Genomic DNA, 27,649 nt, shown 5'->3' on the forward strand with positions numbered 1-27,649 from the left:
TACCCGTATAAAAATGTTGTTGTTTTTTTTGTTTTTTTTGTTTTATACTTTCCACTTAGTTTTGGAAACACTTCACAGAAATGAAATAGCCCATTTAATCTCTAATACATTATTTATACAAAATGTATATAAAAATAAACACTCTTTATATATGACTTGCTCAATGTCATTATAATGTAGTTTTATTTCGGGTGTGCCAGAGAAATAAAGACTCCGTGTAACTGTCAAATAAAGAAAATTAAGAAAACAGAAATGGAACTTGTAATCTATATTGTGGAGTAGCTATATGCGGGTATAAAAGAAAACCTTTTCCATTTTTTCACTTTCAGTATTTTATGCAATGTTAGCAGTAATAGAGATGGGAGTGGATTACTATCCATTTTTTGCATGTCTCTCAAAGAAACACAGTGTAATAGACTCCCTGATTGGGCTTGCATATAGTGTCATGTGGTACGTGTATTTTCGGGCGTATGTTTTGATCTTTTTCATAATAATTCGGTCTTTCTAATATTATGATGTTATTAGCCCGGAGACCATGTGTTTAGTGGACTTTAAACACCATTCTCTCTATACATATACTGAATATACTCATGGCTACTAAATTTAAGTATTTTCGCATACAAAAGACCATGCTTTAAAGCGATAATTGCATATTTTCTGAGAGAGAGAGAGAGAGAGAGAGGGGTCTTTAGCAGTCGGAGGAAACTGGAGGACCCGGAGAAAACCCACGAGGTTGGGCCTACTCCCTGTCACGTACAACCGGGGAATCGAAACCACGCCAGCTGACTCAATGACAGACCTTATGATACAGCGCGCGTGTTAACCATTCGGCCATTCACCCCCTATTACTTAAAAAAAATGCAATTATCGCTTTATACGGTGCTTACATTTTTCCTATTTTGAAATAAATGTATTGTTATAAATTATTCCACTGACTGCCATTTCAAAGCCACTAATCGTCATTTGTATTTCTAACGTTAAAATGTATTCAAGTTTTTTTTTTAACATTTGAACACGAAATTTTCAATTCATCATATCTTTGTAAATACAGCGACTCAACATTCACAATGCAAGGTATTAAAAATCCCCCCAAATGACGATCGGGGGCCAATAACCATATTATAATTCTGTACGGGATCAGACATAAATTGAATTGCTTATGCTCTTTTGATTATTGAAAGTCGAATGTTACTATTATTTTGGGGCATTTACAGGTTTTTGGTTAATCTTGCTCATGTATTTGAATGTTCTGGTGATACTACAAAATGGGTAAGTTTAAAAAATTGTATGACAGATTTACGCTTTAATTTCTCCCTGTTTTGGTATTACATTTTTAAATTTAGAAGGACTTTGCTTGTAACTCTAGTGTTGGCTGTCCTTCAACTCTTTTGGTCCCATTTTATCCAACGTCAGGACTGTCGCACTTAACTATATCCTCTTATCTAATTTTATTTGGGGGAAAAAAAACCCCCAAAAAACAACAACCCCGAAACAATCATAATCTAGGGTTATCAATAAACTTTGACTTACACGTGGAGGCTTCGTGCATAAAAAAAACCCTTACTCATCTTTATGAGAAGTAATATACAAACAATTTGCTTAACGGTGCGTTATGAAAGATAAGATTAAGAGTTGTCAGTTCTTACTATAATAGTTAAAAACTAGGTAATATAAAGGGGATACGCTGAAAATTTCAGTCAAATTGCTCCACTCTGAACCGAATTATTAGCGATTGAATTTTAGGCCTAGCCTCGATCATCATTACTAAAGTCGACAAAAACATAGTCCCGGCTATCCATTTCTGGATTAAATTATGAATGAGCGTTGAACAGCAGAACGGATTCAAATCTAATGAAAGTCCGACACATAAGATGCCATCGAGAGTTGATTACGGTATTTTCATGTTAATGAATGTCTAATTAATAGTTTATATAACATTTCACGCCTAAAAAAAGATCTACAATAGGCAGATATAGTTCTTGCATAATGTATGTTTAAAGGGGCATTAGGTAAGATTAGATAATGAGCTGACAGTTCTCGCTTGCATGCCCCCAGCTGGAAATATCTAGGTGATCCCTAGCAGAAAATTTCACGGGGCCCTTACATCAACAGTGAAAAGGCAATGGGCATGTCAGTATTGTAGATACATGTAGATAGATTTATTTGGTACAGACATAATAAATGACATATTTATATATTTACTAGCAGGATACCCGGCTTCGCTCGGGGGTCATAACTCCGAAACCGTTAGTGGTAGACTAACGCCACCTGGCCTATGTTACTCCCCGGTCCGAGCTACCCATATACCCAAAATTTCAGACTCGGGGCAGACCTAGTGTAGCCGCCAACCCCGAACAGACCGGCTTCGCTCGGGGGTCATAACTCCGAAACCGGAAGTGGTGGACTAACGCCACCTGGCCTATGTTACTCCCCGGTCTGAGCTACCCCTATACCCCAAATTTCAGAGTCGGGCCAGACCTTGTGTAGCCGCCAACCCCGAACAGACAGACAGACAGATACCCGGCTTCGCTCGGGGGTCTAACTCCGAAACCGGAAGTGGTAGACTAACGCCACCTGGCCTATGTTACTCCCCGGTCCGAGCTACCCCTATACCCCAAATTCCAGACTCGGGGCAGACCTAGCGTAGCCGCCAACCCCGAACAGACAGACAGACAGACAGGCAGACAGGCAGACAGGCAGACAGACAGACAGACAAACGACAGTCACAAATATATATATAGATAGATAGATGGTACAAAATTGGTTCTAAAACTAATTTTTTTTTAATTTTTTTTTTTTTTTTTTTTGGGGGGGGGGGGGGGGTAATATTGGGGGCACCACACACACACACACATCCAATCCGACCCTGGTTGCCGGGGGCACCACACACACACACACATCCAATCCGACCCTGGTTGCCATGTTAACTTAAATGCGTTAACATCTACATTATCATCCGATTGGAACGAAACCTTGTGCTGTGATTTTATATCCATGAGATCTCTGATAAATTCGAAATTAACTAATTCGAAATTAACTAAAATCGTCTTCATGTATATATCGTATTTATTTTTGAACATCAAATTATTTCTTAGAATTATGTTTCTAATTGTGTTAATATTATTGGTTTCAGGTATTTCGTGGTCAACCCATTGTCATACAGTTGCCTGTTTTAATGTGTCTGATGTATTTAATCAGCGTGTTCTTCTCCAGATTTTTGACGACTGGTTTAAAGTTTCTTGTAAAAATATTCACTGGCCAGGTAAAAATAATTGACGCTTTTGTACCTAGATGATTTTAAAATTGGGGTATACTTAGTATTCACATACTTTCCATCCTTCCATCCTTGAATGTCTTGTCGTCCGGAACACGGTAGATGTACACTCCCGTCTTCATTTAATTTCGGTATATGTACAACAAAATCCGGAAGTAAACGGTTGAGCCCTGATGGCACTTGAGATTATGAGCACAAACTCTGGTATGGGTCATCACTTATATTATTACATATAACTGGTTTCATATAATTATGTTTGGGACTCCTGTATAGTTTATCTCCGATATAATATGACGTATATTGTCCCCACAGCCCGGCGTCTGTATGCAATTTATTGTGAACATGCTACAGATCAGAGGTCAATTCGGGGGTCATTTGCCACATACATGCGTACCACAATTATCAAGCGATTTCCATGAAACTTACACATTATGATAACATCAATAATATTTCAGAGTAGGCAAAATTTCGTTTTTTGAGATATCAGGTTACTACAGATTTCATGTGGCACGGCTGCAGACCACGACCGATTTCCACGAAACTTACTGATTATAATCACATTAATAATATCTCCGAGATATCAGGTTACCAAATAATTCACGTGGCATGGCTGCAGGCAGCAATAATTAGATCAGGGGCACAGGGCTAAAATCAAGGATCAGTTTGATGTACTCTTTCATTTAAAGTTACTTTTGACTGGTACCTCGAATGTATGAGTATAACCCATTTTGCCCCCCCCCCCCTTCGGCTTTGGGGTGTCAGTTTGGGTCTTTCCCGGGGCCCAATATTCTGTTATGGGCAAATTCGTACAGATAAAATTAATAATATTGCAATGTAGCCAAATTTACTGCCACTTCCGGTCAGACCGCAATAATCAGCCGAATTCCATGTAACTTACAGATCATGACAACGTTAGCAATATCGCAAAGTAGCCAAAATTTCGGCCACTTCCAGTTAGCGGTTTTGGAGATATCAAGTTAGCACACAATTCATGTGGCAGGACTGCAGACCGCAATAATCAACCGATTACCATGTAACTTACAGATCATGGTAATATTAATAATATCGCAATGTAGCCAAAATTTCGGTCACTTCCAGTTAGCGGTTTTCGAGATATCAGGTTACCATATATTTCATATTATGGCACGATTGCAGACCGCAATTGCGATCTGTAGTCAAGCCACATGAAATGTTTGGTAACCCCATATCTCTCGAAACTGAAAGGGGCCGAAAGTTTGGCTACTCTGAGATCTTATTAATGTTATTATTATCCGTAAGTTTCATTGAAATCGGTTGGTAATTAAGGTCTGTAGCCGTAAGGCTATTTTGAAATTCGTGCTTACCACATGAAGTAATTAGCCACACCATTTGCAAGTATCGTCCTTTGGGTCGTAAGAAAGAACCCTATAGCAAATCAGATCGATTGCAAATAGCGCAATAGATCTCCCAACGTAGTTAAAACTCAGGAGTGCTTTTGATCATTGGTGCATAAGAAAATGTGAATTTTCGTTTATCAAAATCCGATCTACACTTTAACTTTTAAAGTCTGGTGAACGCGATATATGGTAAAGTTTTCGATGCAATCGAAAAATCTTAGACAATTTTTGTACGTACTAAAAACGCATATTGATAAAGCAAATTATTTCAAGTAATTATGATGATTGGCCATTGCTTATACGGATTAATTATGGAATTTCAGTTAATGGACACGACCCAAACTATATCAAATGAACAGTTATTAAAAGCCACAGACACGCAGGTTTGTAATATGTTTAATTTATTGATCTTGGTAATCAAATCAAATCAAACTCAAAACATCAAAAGTGTTCAAGAGCCGAAAAAGATAACCATTCCTTTTGGTTACCGGTAACCATAAATAGAATGTAACGGTTTTGAATTTCTGCGTGATTCGAGCAGAACATCAAGAATGTTTGGTTCCCAATTTGCACCGGGGGGTGTGTGTCAGACAAGGAAGGTGTAGCCGTCTCTTTTAAACATGGTGGAAACATTGGTCCTCACATGCACACATTGGCGTGCTCCGAAACGCCAGTCTTATTGAGAGTACTGCGAAACGCCAGTCTCCGCAAAATGTTCTCCACAATACTGCACACGTGACATAGGAATATTAACATTACGTTTGTCTCAAAATGGCCGAAATATTACTTTGGGTCATTAAACCACGACCATTTCCTTTTATTTGGTCATTACACACCGTCTAGAATTTTCTTTTTTTTTTATCTTCTGATTTTGGCTTTTAGGAAGCGTCAGGTTTAACAAAATTCCAGGTTAATCATGTGAAAGAATTACTGAAGGGAAAGAACTCATCTCTCCCGTCCTTGGAACAGTAAGTTTTTGTTTCCGTCATACATCTGTGTATCTTCATTGGATTTGATGAGAATATATCAACCAAGATAATACATTGTTTATACGCATTCGGCTAGGATTTTAACGTGTATGTAAAGCTCGGTTCATACTACATCCGTATCCATAAACGTATCCGCATCCGTATTCGCACCCGCATCCGTATCCGCGTTTTGCCGTTCAAATAGAAAACGCGAAAACGTCCGGCTTTCAAGGCTGAATTGTCTGTCAGAGATAACATATTGTCATTTGCAATCAGGGAGTCTGACAGTGACACAGAGGAAGTCTTTCTTTTGTATTTGTGGACCCAAAGATGAAAGAGAAAAAAGAGAGTAGGGGTCCATGAAATGTTACAAAGAAGAAAGAAATATGGAGAATACCACAACCTGGTGCAAGAATTGTATTTTCATCCGGACAAATTCAGACAATATTTCCTCTGTCTTGTCCATGTTGTGTTCTTCACAAGACAACACAAATCCACAGCACACAAGGCCAGGCTTTTCTTGGAATGGATTGAGTTTCTACTTGGGGAGATGATGTAATAAGGAGAAAGTACTCGCTGTTTGGCTAAAGCTCGTACTGGTATACTTTAGTTACTTTTAGAGAAATGGTTCAAATAGAATCCGGCACGTATTGCGCACAAAAACAACTGCGTCCTTTAAGCCGGATTGATTGCTCCCAGAGCGTATTTTTGTAAAGTGCGTCCGGCATTTAGGCTAGTAAGCCGAGCTTTAGCCAATCAGCGAGTACTTTCCCCTTATTACATCATCTCCCCAAATAGAAACTCAATCTCTGACAGACAATTCAGCCTTGAAACCCGGACGTTTTCGCGTTTTCAATTTGAACGGCAAAACGCGGATGCGGGTGCGGATACGGATGTGGATACGTTTATGGATACGGATGTAGTATGAACCGAGCTTTATGCGAACAAAATCATGCCTGGGAAGTATACCAACAATCACCAGGAGGGTTTTTTTTAAGATGTATCCACTTTCGTATGAAATGAATAAATCCTTAGCCCGAAAAACCAGCGGTGGCCTGGCAAGATTCGCCCACATTTTGCAAGAGATATATGGAGAACAAGCTAAAAACAAAAGCGATTTTTCATACAATAAGGGGGCCATAATCCAAAAAGTTATGGTCTGAAATGCGCAAATATCAAAAGGGGCTGAGATCTTTGGGCTATAAAGATATTATTATGTTAAGTTTCATTACAATCGGATAAAAATTGTGACTTCTAGAGGGTCCACAACCTTCGTATATTACTTTTACACAATTTGCGTACAAACAGCGGCCATTTTGTCGGGCAGTTTCATTTCGATTAACATAAATTTAAAGTTTCATCAAAATCGGATAAAAAATTGTGACCTCTAGAAGGCCCACAACCTTGACATACAATATTTTTACACCATTTGCGAACGAGGGCGGCCATTTTGTCCATCAGTTTTGGTTCGATTTTCACGAAATTCGAACTCAACCATCATTAGGGTGTAACGGTAATATAGTCACGCGTTTTTTTAAAATCAGATAATAATTGGGACCTCTAGAGGGATCACAAGCTAAAAACGCGATTTTTCGTACAATCAGGGGCCATTCTCCATGAAGTTATGGTCCGATATCGAATGGAACCCAGATCTTTGGGAGATAGACCCATATCTCAAGTTTCGTCAACATCGGATAAAAATTGTGACCTGTAGAGTGTCTGCAAACAAATTGTGACCTGTAGAGTGTCTGCTAACAAATTGTGGACGGACGGACGTCCGGTCAGGGGCGATGGCATATACATGTATGTCCACATTAAGCATTTTACGGACATGTCACGAGGCAGTGAAAAGTCAGTCCGCCGCACCGATATGCCTATACAATTTCGCTATAATAGTTATGAAAACAGATAACGTAAAAATATGTAGAATATGCTGAACATTTCAGTCAAATTGAGCCACTCTGAACCGAGATATTAGCTTTTGAATTTTTGGCTAGCCTCAATCATCATTACTAAAGTCGGTACGATAAAAAACAAAGTCTTGATTATCCATTTCTGCGTTTAATTAATTATCCTTCACAAAATGTATTCCAATCCGCTACATATCACAGACTATCAATGGCATCGAGAGTTGATTATGGTCTGAATAAGTTAATTAATAATGTCTAATTAATAATGTAGATAACATTTCAGGCCCAAAGAAAGACCTGCACTAGACATATTTAGCTCTTAGTTTGAAGAACACTTTTGAACCACGCAATTAGTTTCTGTGGTTTTTTACTTAATAACATATCGGATAATAATTCTTATGTGCCGGGCTTTGATTTAAAATAAAAAATCGATTGTGGATAGAAAAAGCTTAAATGTTGTTTATTCCATTCCTATTTTAGGTTAGAGAAGTTGAATGGTAGTATATGGTCTATAATACGATATAGACATGATCCTACATACCGTTTCTCAATACGTGTAACATCTACATTTACTGTGGCTGTTCTTTGTTTATATGAGGTAAATATGTAGCCTATTTACTTCAAGATGTTACGAACCGGTACGTAGTATTACATTATTTAAAATGTTAAAGGAGCCCAACTTCTAACTCAACATTCAATATTGGTCCATTTCAACCAAGTCATGCTAATTTCTTGCCGTGAAAATATGGGATCCAAATATCCAATATTTAAGACACAATGTTTTCTATGGTTTCGGGTGCAATTTGTAATGAACAAAGCTACAAGACAAGTAATTAGTTATGGCTGATTCACAACCGAAAAAATAATAATAAATAAAACGCGAAGTTTCTCTTTTGTGTGTCCTTTATGCTTACACTATGTTACTGTGTAACAAGATTTTTAATAAGTGCGGGTTCGACTGAACGCTTAGCCAATGAAAGTAAGTCTTTCCTTCCACATTAAATAGTTTCAGTACATCACAGTAGCTCATATCAGATAACTAGTAGAAAAGTAGTTCAATCTTATATAAAGTGGATCAACATTATATCAGAACGAATCAGAGATCTAATTTTAATCAGATTGTATTCAGATTTTATTTCTAGACGATAATGTCCCTTTAAAGCAGGTCATATTGTTCGTATTGATACCTTCATTTGAACATCCCAGACACGTGATATTAATATTTACTTTATCTTACACAGCTTTTATGGTATATAAACATGTGCAATTCAAAGTATATTATATATGAAATTGTTTTAGTGCATGGCAATGATTATATTTTAATAAATCCAAAAGTATAATAAAAATATATTGAGACGCAGTGAAATCGCACCACTGATTTGACTTAAGTGCTGGCGAGACATAATGCAGATTAAATGTGTATATTTTTTTTTGCTGGATATTCGGCTGGACATTTACGGACAAAAGTAACTTAACATGCCACGAAGATCATGGGACTAAAAGTCAAGCCAACATGGAGGATATCATCTTCAATAGAAGGCTTGATCTCGCTTTTATCTCCGTACATCTTCCAGGCCAGTAGCCAGCCTGCTAGCTGCAGGGGGACAGTGAACCTTTTAGGGGAGGTGGGTGGATCTCTCCTCCCGAACGAAGGGGGTACCGGGTCCCTCCCCCGAAAATTTTTTAAAATTGGACGGCCGCAAACGCTTTTCCCAGCCCAGAAAATCGTTCTCTAGCAAACTCTTAACATAGAGTGACAAGACAGGGGCCCCACGAAAGTGGGCCATTGGGCAAGTCAGTACAAAATATATGGCAGAACATAACCAATAATATGAGACTGAGTGCAAGGTGCCACGTCCCCAAACAATACTCCACATGATGATCCCTGACTCCTGTCTATGACAGATAGTAGATATTTTAGAACTATGGTCTATAATTTTTTCTTTTTTTGGGGGGGGGGGGGAAATCATTTTTCACCCGACTGGCTACGAGATTGACATCTTCGTTGCTTCAGGAACACGGGAGGACATACATGGAAGCCTCTGTCATTCTAAATGGCTACCTGTGGAAACTTTCTCCACTCTCGTTTCAGTGCAGCTTCTAATGGTCACGGTCCTCCTTCTCTCTTGAACGAAAGCAGTTTTGTCTTCCCCGCAACTTTTTAAAGACGCATTTTATACCCAATGTCTACACAATAAAATCCTTATTTTGAACATTCCCATTCGAATTCAGTTTTGTGTGTTTGAAAGAATCAATCTGTAGTGTGTTTACATTCCCATGGCTGTGATCCCATGTTGTTACAGTCATATGTGTTTCATTGCCTCTCGATCTATTTTAATTTATAAAGGCTGTGTATCATTGTGTCTCAATATATTTCAGCTATGTGACCTCAAATACATTGCACCACACCCAACACCAAGCTCAATGTATGGCACACACCACAGTTTGTACCTGGATTTCAGAAACTGAAGCTCCTAAATTTTAGATTACCTTGGGCAATGATATCTTAAAAATAACCCCAAATCCTCTATTTTTTTATTTGTCAGACATACATGTACCTCTATATGCAGATATTCTATGGTTCTTTTCCAGTTCGCTTTAATGTCATTTCTGACTGTTGACAAAACATTGGATACAGTACAGAACACATTTGATACTGTAGATAAGTCAACACTTATTGAAACATTTGGGGCAGAAATTCTTAATCAGCTAGATTTACTGATAAACACTGTGAGAGGTGAGTCCTCAACATCTAGACTAATTATTTTCAAACTAGGTCTGCAACAGCTTGTACCAACTATCAAGATAAAGAGTCCAAATATAGGTTTTGGCATACAACTAATCTATTGCCAATGATAAGACTAGTTATGCTTATGTAATTATTTCTTCTTGTGGTTATTAAGAGTTCAAGTCCAGGTCACATTGTTTTCAGAGAGTTTACTTTCTGATCCTTCAGTCTCAGAATCAGGAATATTGACCACATACCTTTCTTTGATTCTAGACCAAAAGTGGGCAAACCGGGATATTTGGAAAGAGTCAAATTTGCTATAAACAATTAGGGGGAACTGATTACTTGTCTTAGTCCTAGGAACGGGTAATGTCTTTAGCTCTGTCTTGGGCCAGTTATGAAGCAGTATAGTTAGTGTTCCTATGTAGAACAACTTTGGTAGAGAATATCATAAGGCAAAACTTTGAGTACAGTATTGTAAATACTTATATTATGTAAAGTCAAATTATACAGTATAATAATGTGATATAAAATATTATAGAGCACCTATAAACCATCAGAATAGTTGCTCTGTTGAGCAATAACATTATATGTTACAATCAATAACATTTTATGTTACAATCAAAACATACAAAAACACATTCTATGCAAAGTACCCTACCTCAAAATAAATACAACTGGTATCATAAAACAAGTAGTAAATGGTTGGTATTAAAATATTATATAAGATTATTGCTCGAGGCAAACAAATTCTTGGGTTATAAACTATTTATAGTTCTAAATGCTAAACTAAGGAATAGGTGTATATTAAAGTGGAGTTTTACATGAATTGTCTGAAGAATATCCAAATTTATTGTGGATCATCTTTAAGTTTATTATGGACATGCATCAAACTCTTGAAATATTTGACAGTTTTCACTTTCAACTCCAGTGTAGCATCTTCATCGCAAATGAAGATAGTTCTAGGATGTTGCTGGAATGCTGAGACTGTCCACATGTGGTTGATGCCATCCTCTATGGCCTTATGCAGGGCAAATGCTTTGTGAGCTCCTGTTATTAGAATCATTACTTCATTGGCATCCATTACAGTTCCAACACCAACAGTTAAAGCTTCAGTTGGAACCTTTGACACGTCACCACCGAAAAAACGAGCATTGGCTATAATAGTATCTTGAGCTAAAGTTTTCACTCTAGTTCTGGACACCAAACTTGAGCCAGGTTCGTTAAAGGCAATGTGTCCGTCTGGTCCTATACCGCCAATAAACAGTTCAATGCCACCAGCTTCCTTAATTTTCTTTTCAAAACTCGCACATTCCGCTTCAAGATTGGGAGCATTACCATCTAAGATATGAGCATTTTCTGGATTTATATCGATATGCTTAAAGAAATTATTCCACATAAAAGAATGGTAACTCTCGAGGTGATCCTGTGCAAGACCAACATATTCATCCATATTAAATGTTTTCACATATCGAAAAGAAATCAGATTTTGTTTGTGAAATTCTATTAACTTTTTGTACATTCCTAAAGGTGTGCTTCCAGTTGGCAAGCCTAAGGTAAAATATCGGTTTGGTCCTGGATTAAAATCTATGATCCTTCTGCGGACATACTTTGCTGCCCATTCTGAAACTTGTGAGTAGTCGTCTAAGATAACAAGCTTCATCTGTGAAAAAAATATAATATATGAATAAACTTATTGAGAATCAGGACTGAAAATATTGAGTTGGGATTGGTAAATGCAGGGCTTTGCTTTTGAAAATCGTCCCCTTACTTTCTTCCGATTTTCATCTCTGTTACTGTGTTTTGTATCATTTTATTGAAAAATAAATATTGGGACTGCATTGCCATTTTGACAAAATTGTATGAAATAACACCAACGGCAACAGGTCAGTTGACATATCAAAAATTAGAAAGTTGGTATGCCGTTTGAATTGTCCTGTCCCGAACTTAAATAAATATGTTATTTGTAAACTGTCAATTAATTATGGACAGCAGTTGGTTTTATAAAAAGGATAAACTGATACTGAGATCTTTAAATATTCATTGTCACTTACCTTTTCGACAAGAAAGGCGCTATGACCATCAGCTGATAAGTCTCGTCTAACCAGGCGTAATCCGGTAAACGTAAACCGAGCGGTCTGGTTTAACGAGACTATTAGCTGATAAGGCGTACTTGATTCATACGTTTTAATCGCGGCCAATTTAGACAGTTCGCAATCAAAAGGTCACACGCGCGTCCTGTTCGTACCGATAAGTTATGCAATGTTGAGTTTATCACATCGTGCGATGTATCAATGACCAGTTAGTTATACGATAAGATAATGTTGGTAGTAGAATATGTTTGGAATTTGCAGACCGAAATATATTACCTATCTTATAGCATCCCAGTGCAGATATTTAGGACTATCCTAACCAAAAGCACCTTTGTTGGATTAAAATTGTCAGTTTCAATGAAAAGACGACAAACTTGGAGGTTGAGGGAGATAGGCAATTCAATTTCGATTTCCTTTATGCAAATAAATAATACATTATAATAAATAATTTCTGGTTAACAAACGAGCATTTGCCTGAAATGATTAAAGATACTCTCCCGCGTGTGATTTGATGATCTAGTTGGACGAAAAACATATTCAATCTAATTAATCTATCGAACATTTGCTTCAAATCCCTATTAAAACTTTGTATTCGCGGGGAGATACCCCAGGCTATAAATAAACTGTTTGTTAGAAGCCATGGTTGTCACCTAATTTCATTGAGGGAGGGTCCATTTTTCAAAATGTATTTTTCACTACTTACTGTCCATTTACCATACATATTTAGGCCTAAGTAAATTCTTAATTATTTTCTGTCAACTTCTTTTCCCACCGTTTAACTGCAGGGTCTTTTGTACATTGACACCCCTCAATGTTCCCCAAACCGCCTAACAATTTGATCAAGAAATAACAACCGCCTCCTAAGCCAACTTAGCACACAATAAGCTGGCAGACAACAGTCGGGTTTCCAGTAAGTGATACCCTGATATTCGTGCCCAGCGCTTGCCCCCGTGGGTGTTTTTCGGGTAATCCAGTACATGTATTTTTGTCCCCCACCTTTCATTACATCAATACCTTGACTAAGTTCGATGATGAACATGTTCTGTTCAGGTTAAGCAAAGCGATAAGCAGATTGATTGGTGGAGACTTTGGGACACAATAACGCTCTTAATTGATATAGGATGTTTGAACTTGGTGTAGGTGTTTATTGGGTGACGCCTTGATGAAGTGCGAAGATGAGCACTTTCTGTTTAGGGTAAGCAGAGATAAGCAATTTGATTGGTTGATAACTTTAGTTCTAATTAAGTGAGAGTGATGAAACTTGGTGAATAGTTTCATTACAATAATACCTTGACTAAGTTCGATAATGAACATTTTCTGTTGAGGGTAAGCAGAGCGATACGCAATTTGATTAGTCGAGACTTTAAAACACAATAATTCCCCTTCTAATTGAGGTGCAATGTTCAAACTTGATGTAGGCGTTCATTAGGTGAATGCCTTGACGGAGTTCGATGATGAACATTGTCTGCTTACTGCAAGCAGAGATAAGCAATTTGATTGGTTGATGCTTTGGGGCACCATAACCTTGTTTATAATTAATAGTAGGCCTAAGTGCAGGAGGATCGCACTACATGCAAAACAAAAATCTACAAGATAAACCTAAAAAGTAGAAAGATATTGAACTTATATAAGTAGATTAGATAACCTAATTGTGAAGGGAAATATACACTAGATTTTCAAGAATGGTTAGTTTGTAATGAAAAGCTATTAAGTCCACACACGTGACGCCATCCAAGAGCATATCCAAACAGGGGGGTGCGGGCGCCGCAAACCAATGAAAAGAGTAACAAATGAAAAGGCAGATTTTATTTTTTTTTAAAGTAAATTTAGTAATGTCCAACTGCCAAATACTGTTTCCACTATGTCGTGCATGAACGAACGTGGGGGTTGCGCTAATTTAGAAAACTTCATTTTCGGTCAAGACTTTAGTATACGCCAGTTCCACTCAAAGGTATACCGAAATTCAGAATTTCCTTGTGGATGTGTCTGGGATGTAATCGGAAATGTTTGAAAAAGTGCCCCCTCTTCTGAAATAGTGTCCTGCCTTCTAAAATGGTGCCATACCTTCTGAACTAGCATCCTCCATTCTGAAAATGTACCCTCGAGTTACCACAAATACTCATGGAAATGTCATCATATTCCTATTGTCCTAGTGACGATATTGGGCCCTCTTTTCCAGCCAGATCCTGTGACACTAATTAAAACCAATCGCGCTCAGTGTACGTACATGCACCATCGATCACTCCTCGCTGCTAGTTTGCTTTCATCCTCAGTGGGATAGGGAACCAGTCAACGCTTATGGTAATCGACTGAATGTAGCTTGTATTTATCTGATTTTGTTTTTTTTCGATTAGGATATGCAACAGTCAACATGTGCGTGAATCAGTGTGAGTATTTCATGCACTTTCCTATGGTTTTAGATAGAGACTGGAACCGATGATTTCGTTGTCTAAATCTGTGGATAAACAAATGAAACTGGGTTTGCATATTTGAATATTATGCAGCCTAAAGTATCCCACATCAAAGTGCCTAGGCATTCACACAACAACCCACGTCCTTCACAGTGCCGGACTGGGCCCACCTGTCCACCTGTCCGTGGGCCTAAGCTCATTAAAAAAAAAGTGGGCCTAAGCCTATAAAGAAAAAAGAAAAAAAGAGAAAGAAAGGAGAGGGGAGGAAAGAAAAGAAAGAAGGGAGGAGAGGAGAGGGCAGAGGACATGGGAAAGAAAAGATAGGAAAAAAATGACTGACAAACAACACAAAAAAATAAGTGTACTACAAGGAAAGAACTTTATGAGTTTGACCTCATTATACCGAGAACCGTGTAATTCATCTTTTAACCTCTACTTAGTTCTTCATAAGTCATTATCGCCGAAATAATCGCCAAAAACTTGCCAGTTTTGAGTTTTTCGCGAAAAATTATATTCTGTGATGTGCGTCAACAGAACTGTCAAATACGTGTACTGTATGTATATTATAATTTGCATTATTTTCATCACGTAGAATAAAAGGTTTTGGTTTTTGACACTGAAGAGAATTCTCAAATTCATCTAATGATAGTGCTCTTGGGTCATTCTGTTATCTAATTGTATCATGAAATCAAAAATTTGCCTTCTTCTGCTTTGGTCTGAAATGCTTGGAAAATGGGTTTGCGGTTGTCAATTTTCAAAATTTTCCGGGGGGGGGGGGGAGAATCCCCCAAGACCCCCCTCGGACATGCGCCTGTTTGTCATCCATAAAGCATCGACTCCCTCTAAAACAACCACCTCTCCAATAAAACCCCACCATTTTTCGTCACAAAATAACCCTGACTCTTAGCTACTCTAAAACCCCTGTTGTAAATGAACGTACCCCGTATTTCATAAAACAACCCCGATCCCCTACATGGGCTTAGCTAGTTACTTTAGTACTCAGTCTAGTTAATACTGTATTTGGTTTACAAACATCCCTGTTACATGCCACGGTATGTACAGTTTTCAAGGACTAGACTGAGTTTATTTCAACTGTTATACTTGTACTCATCAAATACAGATTAATCTGTTAACCAGTCAGACTGAGTTGATTTTAAACTGTTAAACTAGAACTGACTGAATACAGATGGGAATCTAGCAATCAGTGAGATGATCTTAGATCCGTACTCACTGAATACAGATTATTGCCTACAATGTTCATGTTGAGATCTTTATATCTCAGCGACCATGACGAAATCTGGAGGTGGCCTTAAGACATAGATCTAGCCCCACATCTACAACTCAGTTATTGCACCACTGCTATTCGTCTAATTCCAACATAAAAGTATTACTTATATTATAAGTACTATAAGTTTGTGCCGTATCTAATATACTTTCTTACTAACCCCATCTCACAGAGTATCCTTTCTTGTCCCATGTCGAATAAATTATACAAATTTCTATTTGTAGGATGCTGGTACACTGCATATGGTGCTGGCTCATTAATTATGTTAAACTATGGTATGAAAATATTTTTAAAATATCGCATGCATAGTTGTAGATTAATGAGGGGAGACTACTCTTTTATTCCCCCAAAAATCAGACTTATGTCCAAGAGTATGATTCTGGTAAGTAAATACATTGAATCAATAAATATATATTAATTTATATCTATATTTGACTTAATATGCGTGTATCTGAAACCATAATAAAATAATATTCAAATCGGTTGCGCCGAAGAGAGAACAGAAGACGAGAGATTAAGCAGAGCATTTTTAAAGAATCTGAAGCCCGGGGTCATATGGCGCTCAACCACGAAGTATCGTTGCTGTTTAGTTATTATATATTTCAGAGTAGAAGCTTAATGTACAGTGGATCTCAAGTAGCCTATTTGTTATGGGGTAAGTTTTAAAAAGCCAAATCCCTTTTTTTTCTGGTCAAAATAAATCTTTTAATTGTTTCAGCTATTTTGGGGGCAATCCCGGGCAAAAATAGACTGATTAATCCAGTCTGATAGCTGGCGCTTCAAGTGAAATGGGGCATTACACGTTCAAAAAAAAAAAAAACCGTCAAAATTTTGATGTAGAAATTTGATACATAATTGTAATGTGCAATTGCCCATACACGATTCAATGATTTTCCACCAAAAATCAGTCTCGTCAAAATCTTTGACATGGACGCATAGGTCACTGTCGCAATAATTCTCGCTTTGGACTCCGACTTAAGACCTCGAAGGAAATGGTCGAAAGACTGGTTTTGAAGCGTCGAAAGTACGCTCACATCAACCTCCGTCAGGAGTTACAGGCCAACGAACCAGAGGACTTTCGTAACTTCCTTCGAATGGATGCCCCATCCTTCCATTAGTTTATTTTACACATAGCTGACAAGGTCTTGTACACATTTAGCACTTAAATAAGAATCTTCTTTTCTGCCGATTTCTTCCCAGACATGCTGATCCTCACACCTCGGCGTCGGTGCAAAATGAAATTTTTGTTCAAAATTTTGACAGTAGCCCACACATGCTTTAGAATATTGAATACCCGTCAATAAATATCAAAGGTGGTTTGATACGTCAAAATTTTGAGTCAATGATTTTTTTGACATCAAAACGCTACATACACGGTCAAAATTTTATATTTTAACAAACTTTTGACTGTTTTTTTTATACGCCCACATTTTCATGTGGACGTATATTGTCGCCGCCCCTGTCCGGACGGACGGCACAATTTTTATCCGATTTCAACGAAACTTGAAATATAGGTTTATCTCCCTAAGATCTCGGTTCCTTGTGATATTGGCATGTATTAGACCGTAACTTCATGGATTATAGCCCCTGATTGTACGAAAAATCGCGTTTTTAGCTTATGGACACTATAGAGGTCACAATTTTGTTCTGATTTTGATGAAACTTGAAATGTAAGTTTATAACCCAAAGATCTTGATTCCTTTCGATAATCGCGCATATCGAACCATAACTTCCTGAATTATGGCCCCTGATTGTACGTAAAATTGCGTTTTTAGCTTGTGGACCCTATAGAGGTCATAATTTTTATCCGATTTAAAAAACCGTTTTAATATATCACCGTTACACCCTAAGGATGGTTGAGATCGAATTTCGTAAAAATCGGCCCAAAACTGACAGACAAAATGGCCGCCCCTCGGACTCAAATAGCGTAAAAATATGGTATATCAAGGTTGTGGACCCTCTAGAGGTCACAATTTTGTTCTGATTTTGATGAAACTTGAAATGTAAGATTCTAACCCAAAGATCTTGGCTCCTGTCGATATTCGCGCATATCGGACCGTATAACTTCCTGAATTATGGCCACTGATTGTACGAAAAATCGCGTTTTAGCTTGTGGACCCTATAGCTATCATAATTTTTATCCGAATTTAAAAACCGTTTGAATATATTACCGTTACACCCCCTAAGGACAACTGAGTTCGAATTTCGTAAAAATCAGACCAAAACTGACAGACAAAATGGCAACCCCTCGTACTCAAATAGCGTAAAAAAAATATGGTATATCAATGTTGTGGACCCTCTAGAGGTCACAATTTTGTTCTGATTTTGATGAAACTTGAAATGTAAGTTTCTAACCCAAAGATCTTGGCTCCTGTCGATATTCGCGCATATCGGACCGTATAACTTCCTGAATTATGGCCCTTGAATGTACAAAAAAATCACGTTTTTATCTTGCTGTCCATGTAGAGGTCACAATTTTTATCCGATTTAAAAATCCATGTGAATATCACCATTAAGATCTTGGTTCCTTTTGATAATCGCGTATATCCGAACGTAACTTCCTGGATTATGGCTCCTGATTGTTCGGATTCTCTAGAGGTTACAATGTTTTTCCGATTTTAAAAATCGTTTAAATATTTCACCATTCCACCATAATGAAGGTTGAATTCGAATTTCGGGAAAATCGAATTGAAATTGCCTGACAAAATGGCCGCTCTTTGTACGCAAATTGTGTAAAAGTATGCAATACGAAGGTTGTCGACCCTCTAGAGGTCACAATTTTTATCCGATTCTGATGAAACTTAAAACATATCTTTATCCCAAAGATCTCAGTCCCTTTTGATATTTGCGCATTCAAACCATAACTTTCTTGATTTTTGCCCCTGATTGTACAAAATATCCTGTTTGTTTTTGGCTTGTTCTCTATCCATCTCTTGCAAAATGTGGGCGTATCCTGCTTGGCGCGTTTGTTTGTTCGACGTTATTTTGATGTTTAGGAGGGACGTTATTTTGATGTTTACGAGAATGAAATAAATACTCAGTCCGAGCAGGCAACATCCGCCCCACCCCCACCCCTGGACACAATAAAATGAAATGGGGTTTAACGTCCTACTGTTCTGCCCCGACTGGGCAGTTGGAGACGGGTAATCTAGACACGCGCCTAGGTTTATCGTTCAATTAGGAAAATGTGTCAACCAATAAAGTTGAAATATACATACAGCGCGATCGAAGTGGGTAAATAAAAATAAAGTAAACGATTGATTAATTATGTATGGCCAACTTCGATATATAACTGTCATTACTGTCTTCAGTCTCTAGCATCAGGGGCTGGATGAATCAGTCTAGAACAAAAATTATAAGATATTGATTTTCGCTTCAAATACGAAGTAGAAGTCATTTTTTGGGTACCTTGGTCGCTTTACAAAATCAGATTTATCTTAACATTGACTTTTCCTGTGGACCCAAAATTTTAGGCTCACCCCACAAAGCAAAACGAACCTAATTAAATCGACACTGGGTCTATTTTCGAGCCAAAATAAAAGTAGACATTTTGATTTTAAATGTGCGTATGTGGCACCTGTAAATGAATATCTGATTTGGAAAGAAAATACAATAGATTTTCATACATCGTAATTGTTTAAAAAATATAGCTGTAGTCAATGTGAAAATAAACATATAGCAATTCGAAATGATGTTTAGAAAATTATGATTTTTCTATAATATTTCGAAGCTGAAATTTTGTGGACTTTCCGATACAAATGGTTCAATTCTGTTCAGTATTTGCAATGACCCTGCACCCTCAACAGACGTTATTGTTTTAACGGGATGTGGTCAAAGCTCTAATCTTAGTTACACTCTTTTGTTGGGTCTCTTTTTAATCCGATTTAACCCTAGTCCAGAGATTATCCACCGTTGATATTTTGATTATTTTGTAAAAACCAAATGTTAGATAACCAATTGAAACACAATCTGATATTTCACAGCGACTTTCAGCTGCAATTTTAGCAGTGCCATAAACATTATGGTTGGCTACATGGGTATAAGATTGAAACATACGGAATATATCTTATATAAATTTATATTAGTTATAGTTCTGCTTTTGTTTTTCAGGTTACTATTTTACCATAGTGATGCTATTTTTCTATTTTATGCTTGTTTCTTACTTAATAATCTTACCATTTGCTGGAAGAGTGTCATACGAATTCCTTTTCATCTTTTGGGCAATAGTGTAAGTATTGGATAACAAAATAACATTATTGAAAAATCATCACATTAATAATTTCAAAGATTTTTATTGAAACTAATCGAGACCGTTTGTAAGTGCTCAGAAAATTAAGAATCCTACCTGATCTTCTTGATAGATTTGTAGTCATATTATGCTATTTTTGGGGTTCTTAGAAAAGCTGGATAAAAAGGCATCTCAACCCCAACTCGAACTGTCCTTGTTGGTTAATTGGCTGGGCTTTGTCAGTGGACTAGAAGTTTAGAATAATAGTTATATTCTTAAGGAAGAGACTACCCTCGCGCCTAAATGAAAGAGAAAAAAAATCTGATTGGTATGAATATTAAAACATGACATGAACATACCGAGACTACCCTCAAAAACACCCCTGACTCACTAACAAGACATGAACATACCGAGCCTACACGAGACTACCCTGTTGTGGGAGAAAAAATAACTTCATAGGCCGGGCCTACTATCCAGTAAGGCTCCAGTTCACTAACAAGATTCGATCCCGAGTAGATTCCTCTGAATTTTCCAGTCTGGTTTCCCCTTGTCAGGGGTGCGGGGCGAAAGGTTTAACTACGGAAGGCGTCTAGTCGTTCGGATAGAACGAAAAACAGAGGTTCCATGCGCACATTGGTGTGTATGTAAAAGACCCTGGCAATATTTTCCCCATAGCATACTCATGGCGTATAACCGTCTTCATTAGCCCGGTTGGTGCAGAAAAGTAGGAAGTCAAAGCCCATTCATTTACAATTCATATAGTAATATATTAGTTAAAAGTGAAATCGGGTTTGTTCGCTGTCGTTTTATTACATCGTACAAAGTTAATTGTATTCAGACGCTGTGTTCCAGCTAATTATAGTTGACAGTTATCGACCTGACTCTTGTTAGTACAATATAACCTGTTCTTTTTGTGTGTAGGCTAAATCTATAGACAAAATACAATTTGTGAATTTTAACCCAGGGAAAGATCACAACGAATGTGTATTAATAATACATTAGTTTTATTTTTTTTCAGACCAACTATAATAGTATCGTATTCCTTATTCTACACACAAAAATATCTATCCAACAAAATATTTCTACAAAAATGTGTTTCCTTTGATTCAAGACATCGTATGCACAGACCACTGGCTCTAGATAACAGGTAGGTTCAAGATGGATTCAGTGGAGTTAAAAAATGACAATTATATCCATTGAACACAACAAACAGAGAACAGTTTTGTCTTTGAAACACAAAATATTTACCTTTTCAAGACATGTACAAGATATATATGATATCGGCATAATGCTAGAGATATGATGATAAATTTTAATTGTTTTGATCAATATGTAAGATTCATGTTACATAATGGCAGATGTTATTGACAGTTATCGTGTCATCTTGACACATGAAAGCAGACTTTATTAAAATATCTTTATGTCGTCTATTTGGTTTTTAAAACAATATTTTATTCAGAAATTAAAAGGGATTGAGGGACAGGCATAGCCTATATGACCTCTCTCTTGACATCTAGGTTGTCCAGATTGCATTCATTAGTCATTACCAATATAAACTTATAGCTGGCCCGTTTTATGTAATGTCCTTTGACCTTTGCCTTGTAAAGCAATCTGTACTAAACGTTTAATCTGGTATATAATGCAATATAGCCAGCTGCGCTTCGATCATCCTTTGTCTAGAAAGGGTTTATAAGCAGGAATGAAATGGAGATAGTGGAGAGAAGGCCATGGGCGCCTTGGGTTAAGGCTAGAATGTTAGTAGACGCAGGCCTGGAGCCAGGCCGAGTCCAGCCGAGCTATGAGCAGGGTTTTCGCAACGCAAGTAAACTTTAATAGTTTTTGTACTTTATATGCCTACAAGAATAAAAGTATTATAAGATATTAAACCAGTGTTGTCACCCAGAACCGATTCAAAGAACCAAAAGTATCACAGACAAATCTGCCTATAGCAGATCTTTTTCTAGCTGCATGTATTCGTATGGCAAGCCCATAATCAACTCTATGTTATCCGAGGACTTAGATATCTAATGGATTAGAACCCCCTCGCCAGTTAAAATTTAACGATAAAAGGGACGATCGGGAATTTGTTTATTGTGGTAGCAAAGGTACTCGACAATCGAAACTATCTTGCTATTTATTACTTCGCTCAGAATAAAGTAATTTGTCTGAAATTTTCAATATATTCATTTCTCATTATCTATTTTTGAACCATTTTAGCCAGAACCGGATCTTTGTCTAAATCTTACAAAATGCATCTTTTATTATTGGAATGATATTTCTTACACATTAGAATTAAATCTTTAAGAAGATTATTTATAAGGTTTTGTCCGTAAATATATCTGTGGGCATAGCAAAGTCAACATCTCTCATCATTAATTATAAACAAAGCATACCATTTCCTTGTTATTGTTTGTTAATAAATATCCATTATCAACAGACTACAAGCATGTAAAAGGATTAATTATTAATGGCCGGTCTTCATCAGCGTCAATATAACCCATTAGATTAATAAAATTCACCACTTCATTTAGACCTGATTCTGATTAGACTATATTGTAGTACAGTTCTTATTAATTCATAAAATAATTCATATCCAATCTTTGTATGATAGTCTTTTGCAACACATGTTCTAAAGTTCACAGATTTTTCAAATGCAGCGTTTCAGTTTCTTAATTTATCTGACAACCAGATAAAATTATAATTAATATTATTTGATTAATAATATTTATATTGTTTCGTATTTCAGGAGGCTATACCATATTGTATCATATTTCCTCTTCTTCTTCTATATTTTTGTCGGCTTGTGCAAAGCTATAATTCGGGTAGTGAAGGGCGTGGTGTTGGGTGTGGCCTATTTATCTAGATTAGACAGGTGTAATTTAATACCAGGCTTTGAACATTGGGATCCAGGTAATACAAAATTATAATTTTTAATTTTTATTTTTAATTTCATGAAGTCGACCCAGCAGTTTTGTCGGTCTAGATGAGTTACTGATAATATATGATATGTTACCCCTTAAATGCTTTTGCGTGGTGTCAATATATATAGGCGGCTACAATTGGGCTGCTCAAAGCTGCAATTTTATGTACATAAGGAGAGGTCGAGCTGGGCAGTGGCATAAGCCTGGTAGCGATGCAGTACCCCTTCCGGTTTGGCTTAATATCACTTCCGGTTTCACGAAACTGCTCCAAGAAAACACAACTTAATCACGTGATGTGACACCTTTTCATTATATTTACAATGTAGGTTTCTTATAAACTTTGTTGCTCCCGCTTATTCTTTTTCCAGACTCCTGGTCTTATCTGAGTTATAAAATATTAATTTGACTCTTTTTGCAGGCTATTTGTCTTATCTGAGTATATTACAAGTAGAAATGGCACATTGTCACCCAGTTCTAGTTACTTTCTGTCATCTATTAAAACAAAACCCTACACCAAGACGTTCATCGTTCTTCATAGAACCAAATATAGAAGACACAGGTCAGTTTCAAATTTACATAACCGTAGGTTTAGTACGTTAATTCATTCTCCTTTTCCGGAACCTTTTTACTACAGACGAGCAAGATGTGACAAAGTGTTGTTCTAAAGACTGTAGGTGGTTTAGATACGCACCAGCAAACACTAACAATCTGCCATATCACTGTAACATGCCTAGAAGCGCTCCTAAGGTTCACAAAAAAACAATAATATGACACGAACTTTATGTCAACTTGAATAAAACTGCTTTCCAGCCAACAACTATATGAGCAATACGATCTATGTTTTACCGGGACGCAATGAGGGGCGGAGTGGGCGAGGGGGGGGGGGGGTAGTAAAAGCTCAGTATATTATATATTATGCGACGTCATCTGAAGGCGTTCGATTCCATTATGTCAGCATTTTTCCACATCAGTGGTCTCATCACTATCATATTCACGGTTATAGTGAACCGCCCAGTTAAAAGTATCACTAGCGCGTGGGCCTTGGGGCGACAGACTGTACAACCGCTAATTTCTCCCATAAAACCCTTATCCGAGGCTAGGCATAGGAGCCGGTTTTTCTCGACCAATGAGCGCCGAAAAGTCGAGTATACAGATTTTACGTCGTCATGGTAGCAACTATATTGTTTGACCCAATGACATGTCAATTCTCACGAAACAGGCAGAATTGACTGAAAAACTCTGTCCCATTTCCCATCCTCCCTGAAATGACCTCAAATGCCAATAAATTAACTCCCTTCGGGTGGCTTACCCACGGCGCTCGTACCCACATTCCCCCACCCCAACAATTTCACAGGTTCTAGACCCGTTACTGTTCAACAAAACTTCTATTCCAGGGATTTCTGAAGTATAACCCTTTGCAGGACGACTTTTCATTTTATATATTCAAAGCCATCATTTGCAAACCGAAATTAGAAGAGTTTTTGTCAAATTTTCCATGAAATATATATATTACATAATAATATACATGTATTTTATTTTTTGTGTTTTAACAGAAGCCGTGATGGATTCTCCTATTGGCAGGCGTCGTTTAGTGATCAATCGTTGGTTAAAACTTTACACTCTGGCAAGGAATCCTACGCTTATACCTATTAAAAATAGTGATAGTTGATAAACTTATATCATCGCCCTGTCTTATTAAAGATAAAAGTGATAACCGGCAAACTTATATCATTTTCTAGTCATTTTAAAGAAAATAGTGATAGTTGACGAACTTTTATCATGGTCCAGTCGTATTAAATGTAGTATTGATAGTTGACAAACAGACTTATATCAACGTCTTGACCCAACAACAACATCTATATTGATAGTTGGCAACATCTATATTGATAGTTGACAGCATCTATATTGATAGTTGACAACATCTATATTGATAGTTAACAACATCTATATGATAGTTGACAACAACATCTATACAGCAAGAAACAGTGTCGGTGTTGACTTTGATAACTCCGCCAAGAATGTGTTCACAACTTGAAGGCTTTGATTACCACACTAAGACTTTGATTACAACTGCAAGACTTTGATTACAACTGCAAGACTTTGATTACACCACCAAGCCTTTGATTACAACTTCAATACTTCCATTGCAACTTCAATACTTTTATTACCGCGCCAAGACTTTGATTACACCGTCAAGACATCTATTATAATGCCAAGACTTTTATTAAAACAGCAATACTTTGTATCATGGCAGTAGTTTAAAGACACAATTGGTATATATTCGACATCTGTACAACATCTAGATTTTTTTTTCACAGTTTTCGAAAGTAGTTTGAAACTGGTTAATGAACCAACCCACCACCCCCTCGATGTGTCGGCTTGGTTGGTTTTATATTTACATTGTAAACATGATGGGTTTAAAATTCTCAAAAGTCAGGTTGTTTTGTTGGCCATTTTGATTTGTACATCACGCGTTTACCAAGAAACTAAACCCATATTTCGTGTGATAAATTCGTCCTTACCACAATACCTAAATTTATAGACGATAACAGTATAGATGACAGCCTTGTGGCAAGGCAAGAATTAAATTCTATTCATCCTTCAGGATTTATGAAAACCCCATTCTTAGTTTGTATATATCCGTAGGCTATTACAAATGCTTGCTCTGTAAAGCAAGTTGTAATACATGTATTTTATAACCTGTTTTGAAACATTTTTAATTATGACAAAAACCCGACCTTGAAGAACTGATTTTGATCTCGATAGCGAATTTGTCGAATTTCAGCCTAAATTGGGCTTCTAAAATTTGAATTGTCCAGCCATATTTGTTCCATTCCCCAAAGGTAAATGATGGATAAAGACTTTAGGTGGCTCGTGTAAATTGGTATGGCTTAACGAGGAAATTATAGGAGATATTATGAAGTTTGTCATTCAAATTTGTCGGAATTTTAGACTACAGCGATGTATATGTATCGTTGTATATTAATATAATATATTATAGTCTATTATTATATCCTGTGTCCTATTGTGTTTGTTATAATTGGACGTCTAATTTACACAGTTCTGCTTAAAGGTGTTAAACCGGGAACTCGGTATTTTCCATAAAACTCGAAATTAAAAACACCAATTAAAATTCAATATTGGTCCATTTTAATCAATATTGATGTTGTATTGCCGTAAAAATATGGGATCCTAATATTCAATATTAAAGACAAAATAAACATTTTAAAATCAGAACACAAGTCGTGTATTCTATAGTTTCTGTATGGTGCCATTTGTAATGGATAAAGAAAAACATATCCTACAAGACAATGCAGAAGTAATTAGTAATGGCCGATTCACAAACAACAAAATAATAATAAATAAAAAACGTTTAAAATGGACTAAGCAGACGTAAACGACTATTGTTCAATTTGGGCTATAATTTTTAACGGATGTTTATCATAAGAGGATGATCCCTGTCGATTTTAAGTGCTCCGTGACCTTTCGTTCCTGAGCTATCCCACCATTTTCAAAAACCCTGTTAACGCAATAGAGGCTACAGTTTTTAACTGATATCGTTTTGCAAATTTGGTTTGAAGCACTGGGTTATGAGAAGACAACTCCTATCGTTCCTGAGTTATGACGTGGGCTATCTTTTCTATTTACAACACTACACAGGTATATTGCACCTTCTCTTGTCTGGTTCTTGGAAAAGGGGTTTCTCTCGCGCTTCGAATTCTAGCTGGCCGGCCACCTCTGGCTTGTGGCCGTGGTTTTGCTTCCTGGTGTTAGCTAATGTGGCTTGGAGATTGGGGCGCTTTGTCATACTCGTGGGTTTACTCCGGATACTCCGATTTCCCCCCACAGGAAAGACCTCTGTGCGTGCGCTAAGGTAATATAAAGAAATTAAAAAAAAGTCCAAAAAGGTTGGTCTGTGGTATCACAGACAAAGGATTGCAGTAAAGCACGTACTCCTTTGTTATAAATGCGTATGACTATGAGCTTAAATTAAACAGCAACTGACTGTTTACGGGATTAACATTTTTTATTTGATCATCAAAGAAGCCGCCACATCTGTCATCTTCGTGACATTATTACATCAAAATATGGTTAATCTGACTTAACAATGGAATATACGGCGTATAATGTAGGCCTATATAATCAACCCAGTTTCATGCACATATCCATTTTATCATGATAGGTATATCACTGGAAGTTTGATCAGTCTCCAGATTGGGTTTTCGTTTTGTTTTCACCCCGCAACATGACCAAACATACCCCAGCCTTTAAGCCTTTGGACCGGTGTACATCGGCAGTACTCACATATGGAAAACTTATAAATACAGGGAAGAGGGGTTAAGTATGTAAGGTCATATGTTTTTTAAAATTATATAACGAAATTTATATAACCATTGTAATTCCCTAGAGAAAATTTGTTAATTACATGTATTATGCTATGTAGTGTCTCTAATA

General features: G+C 37.1%; 2 protein-coding genes and 1 long non-coding RNA gene across 3 annotated transcripts; 2 read left to right on the forward strand and 1 right to left on the reverse strand.

Moving 5' to 3' along the window:
• The first annotated feature begins 3,128 nt into the window (after positions 1-3,128).
• On the forward strand, positions 3,129-5,623 carry LOC126816598 (uncharacterized). The gene is made up of 3 exons (XR_007678450.1): positions 3,129-3,262; positions 4,974-5,033; positions 5,533-5,623. It is a non-coding gene; the product is annotated as an uncharacterized LOC126816598 (long non-coding RNA).
• Positions 5,624-8,023: 2,400 nt separating this feature from the next.
• On the forward strand, positions 8,024-26,231 carry LOC126816570 (stimulated by retinoic acid gene 6 protein-like). The gene is made up of 9 exons (XM_050543243.2): positions 8,024-8,126; positions 10,121-10,265; positions 16,270-16,427; positions 16,652-16,700; positions 20,156-20,273; positions 21,292-21,420; positions 23,020-23,183; positions 23,613-23,753; positions 24,748-26,231. Exons 2-9 carry the CDS (start codon positions 10,130-10,132, stop codon positions 24,861-24,863), a joined length of 1,011 nt encoding a protein of 336 aa, XP_050399200.1. The 5' UTR covers positions 8,024-8,126; positions 10,121-10,129; the 3' UTR covers positions 24,864-26,231.
• LOC126816577 (glucosamine-6-phosphate isomerase 1) lies at positions 10,725-12,412 on the reverse strand. Its single transcript, XM_050543254.2, has 2 exons — positions 12,311-12,412; positions 10,725-11,919 (listed from the first exon to the last, which is right to left on the reverse strand). The coding sequence occupies exon 2, from the start codon at positions 11,917-11,919 to the stop codon at positions 11,107-11,109; it is 813 nt and encodes a 270-aa protein (XP_050399211.1). The 5' UTR covers positions 12,311-12,412; the 3' UTR covers positions 10,725-11,106.
• Positions 26,232-27,649: the final 1,418 nt, after the last annotated feature.

Source organism: Patella vulgata, chromosome 3 (assembly GCF_932274485.2).
Source record: "Patella vulgata chromosome 3, xgPatVulg1.2, whole genome shotgun sequence".
Classification (NCBI taxonomy): domain Eukaryota; kingdom Metazoa; phylum Mollusca; class Gastropoda; family Patellidae; genus Patella; species Patella vulgata.

What these genes read in the sequence shown, in the direction of transcription:
- LOC126816577 (XM_050543254.2), bottom strand. Translation starts at nt 11,919, where the DNA reads ATGAAGCTTGTTATCTTAGACGACTACTCACAAGTTTCAGAATGGGCA.
- LOC126816570 (XM_050543243.2), top strand. Translation starts at nt 10,130, where the DNA reads ATGTCATTTCTGACTGTTGACAAAACATTGGATACAGTACAGAACACA. An exon ending in AGTAGCCTATTTGTTATGGG is followed by an intron (nt 16,701 to 20,155) that starts GTAAGTTTTAAA and finishes TTTGTTTTTCAG; the next exon opens with GTTACTATTTTACCATAGTG. An exon ending in ACCAAATATAGAAGACACAG is followed by an intron (nt 23,754 to 24,747) that starts GTCAGTTTCAAA and finishes GTGTTTTAACAG; the next exon opens with AAGCCGTGATGGATTCTCCT.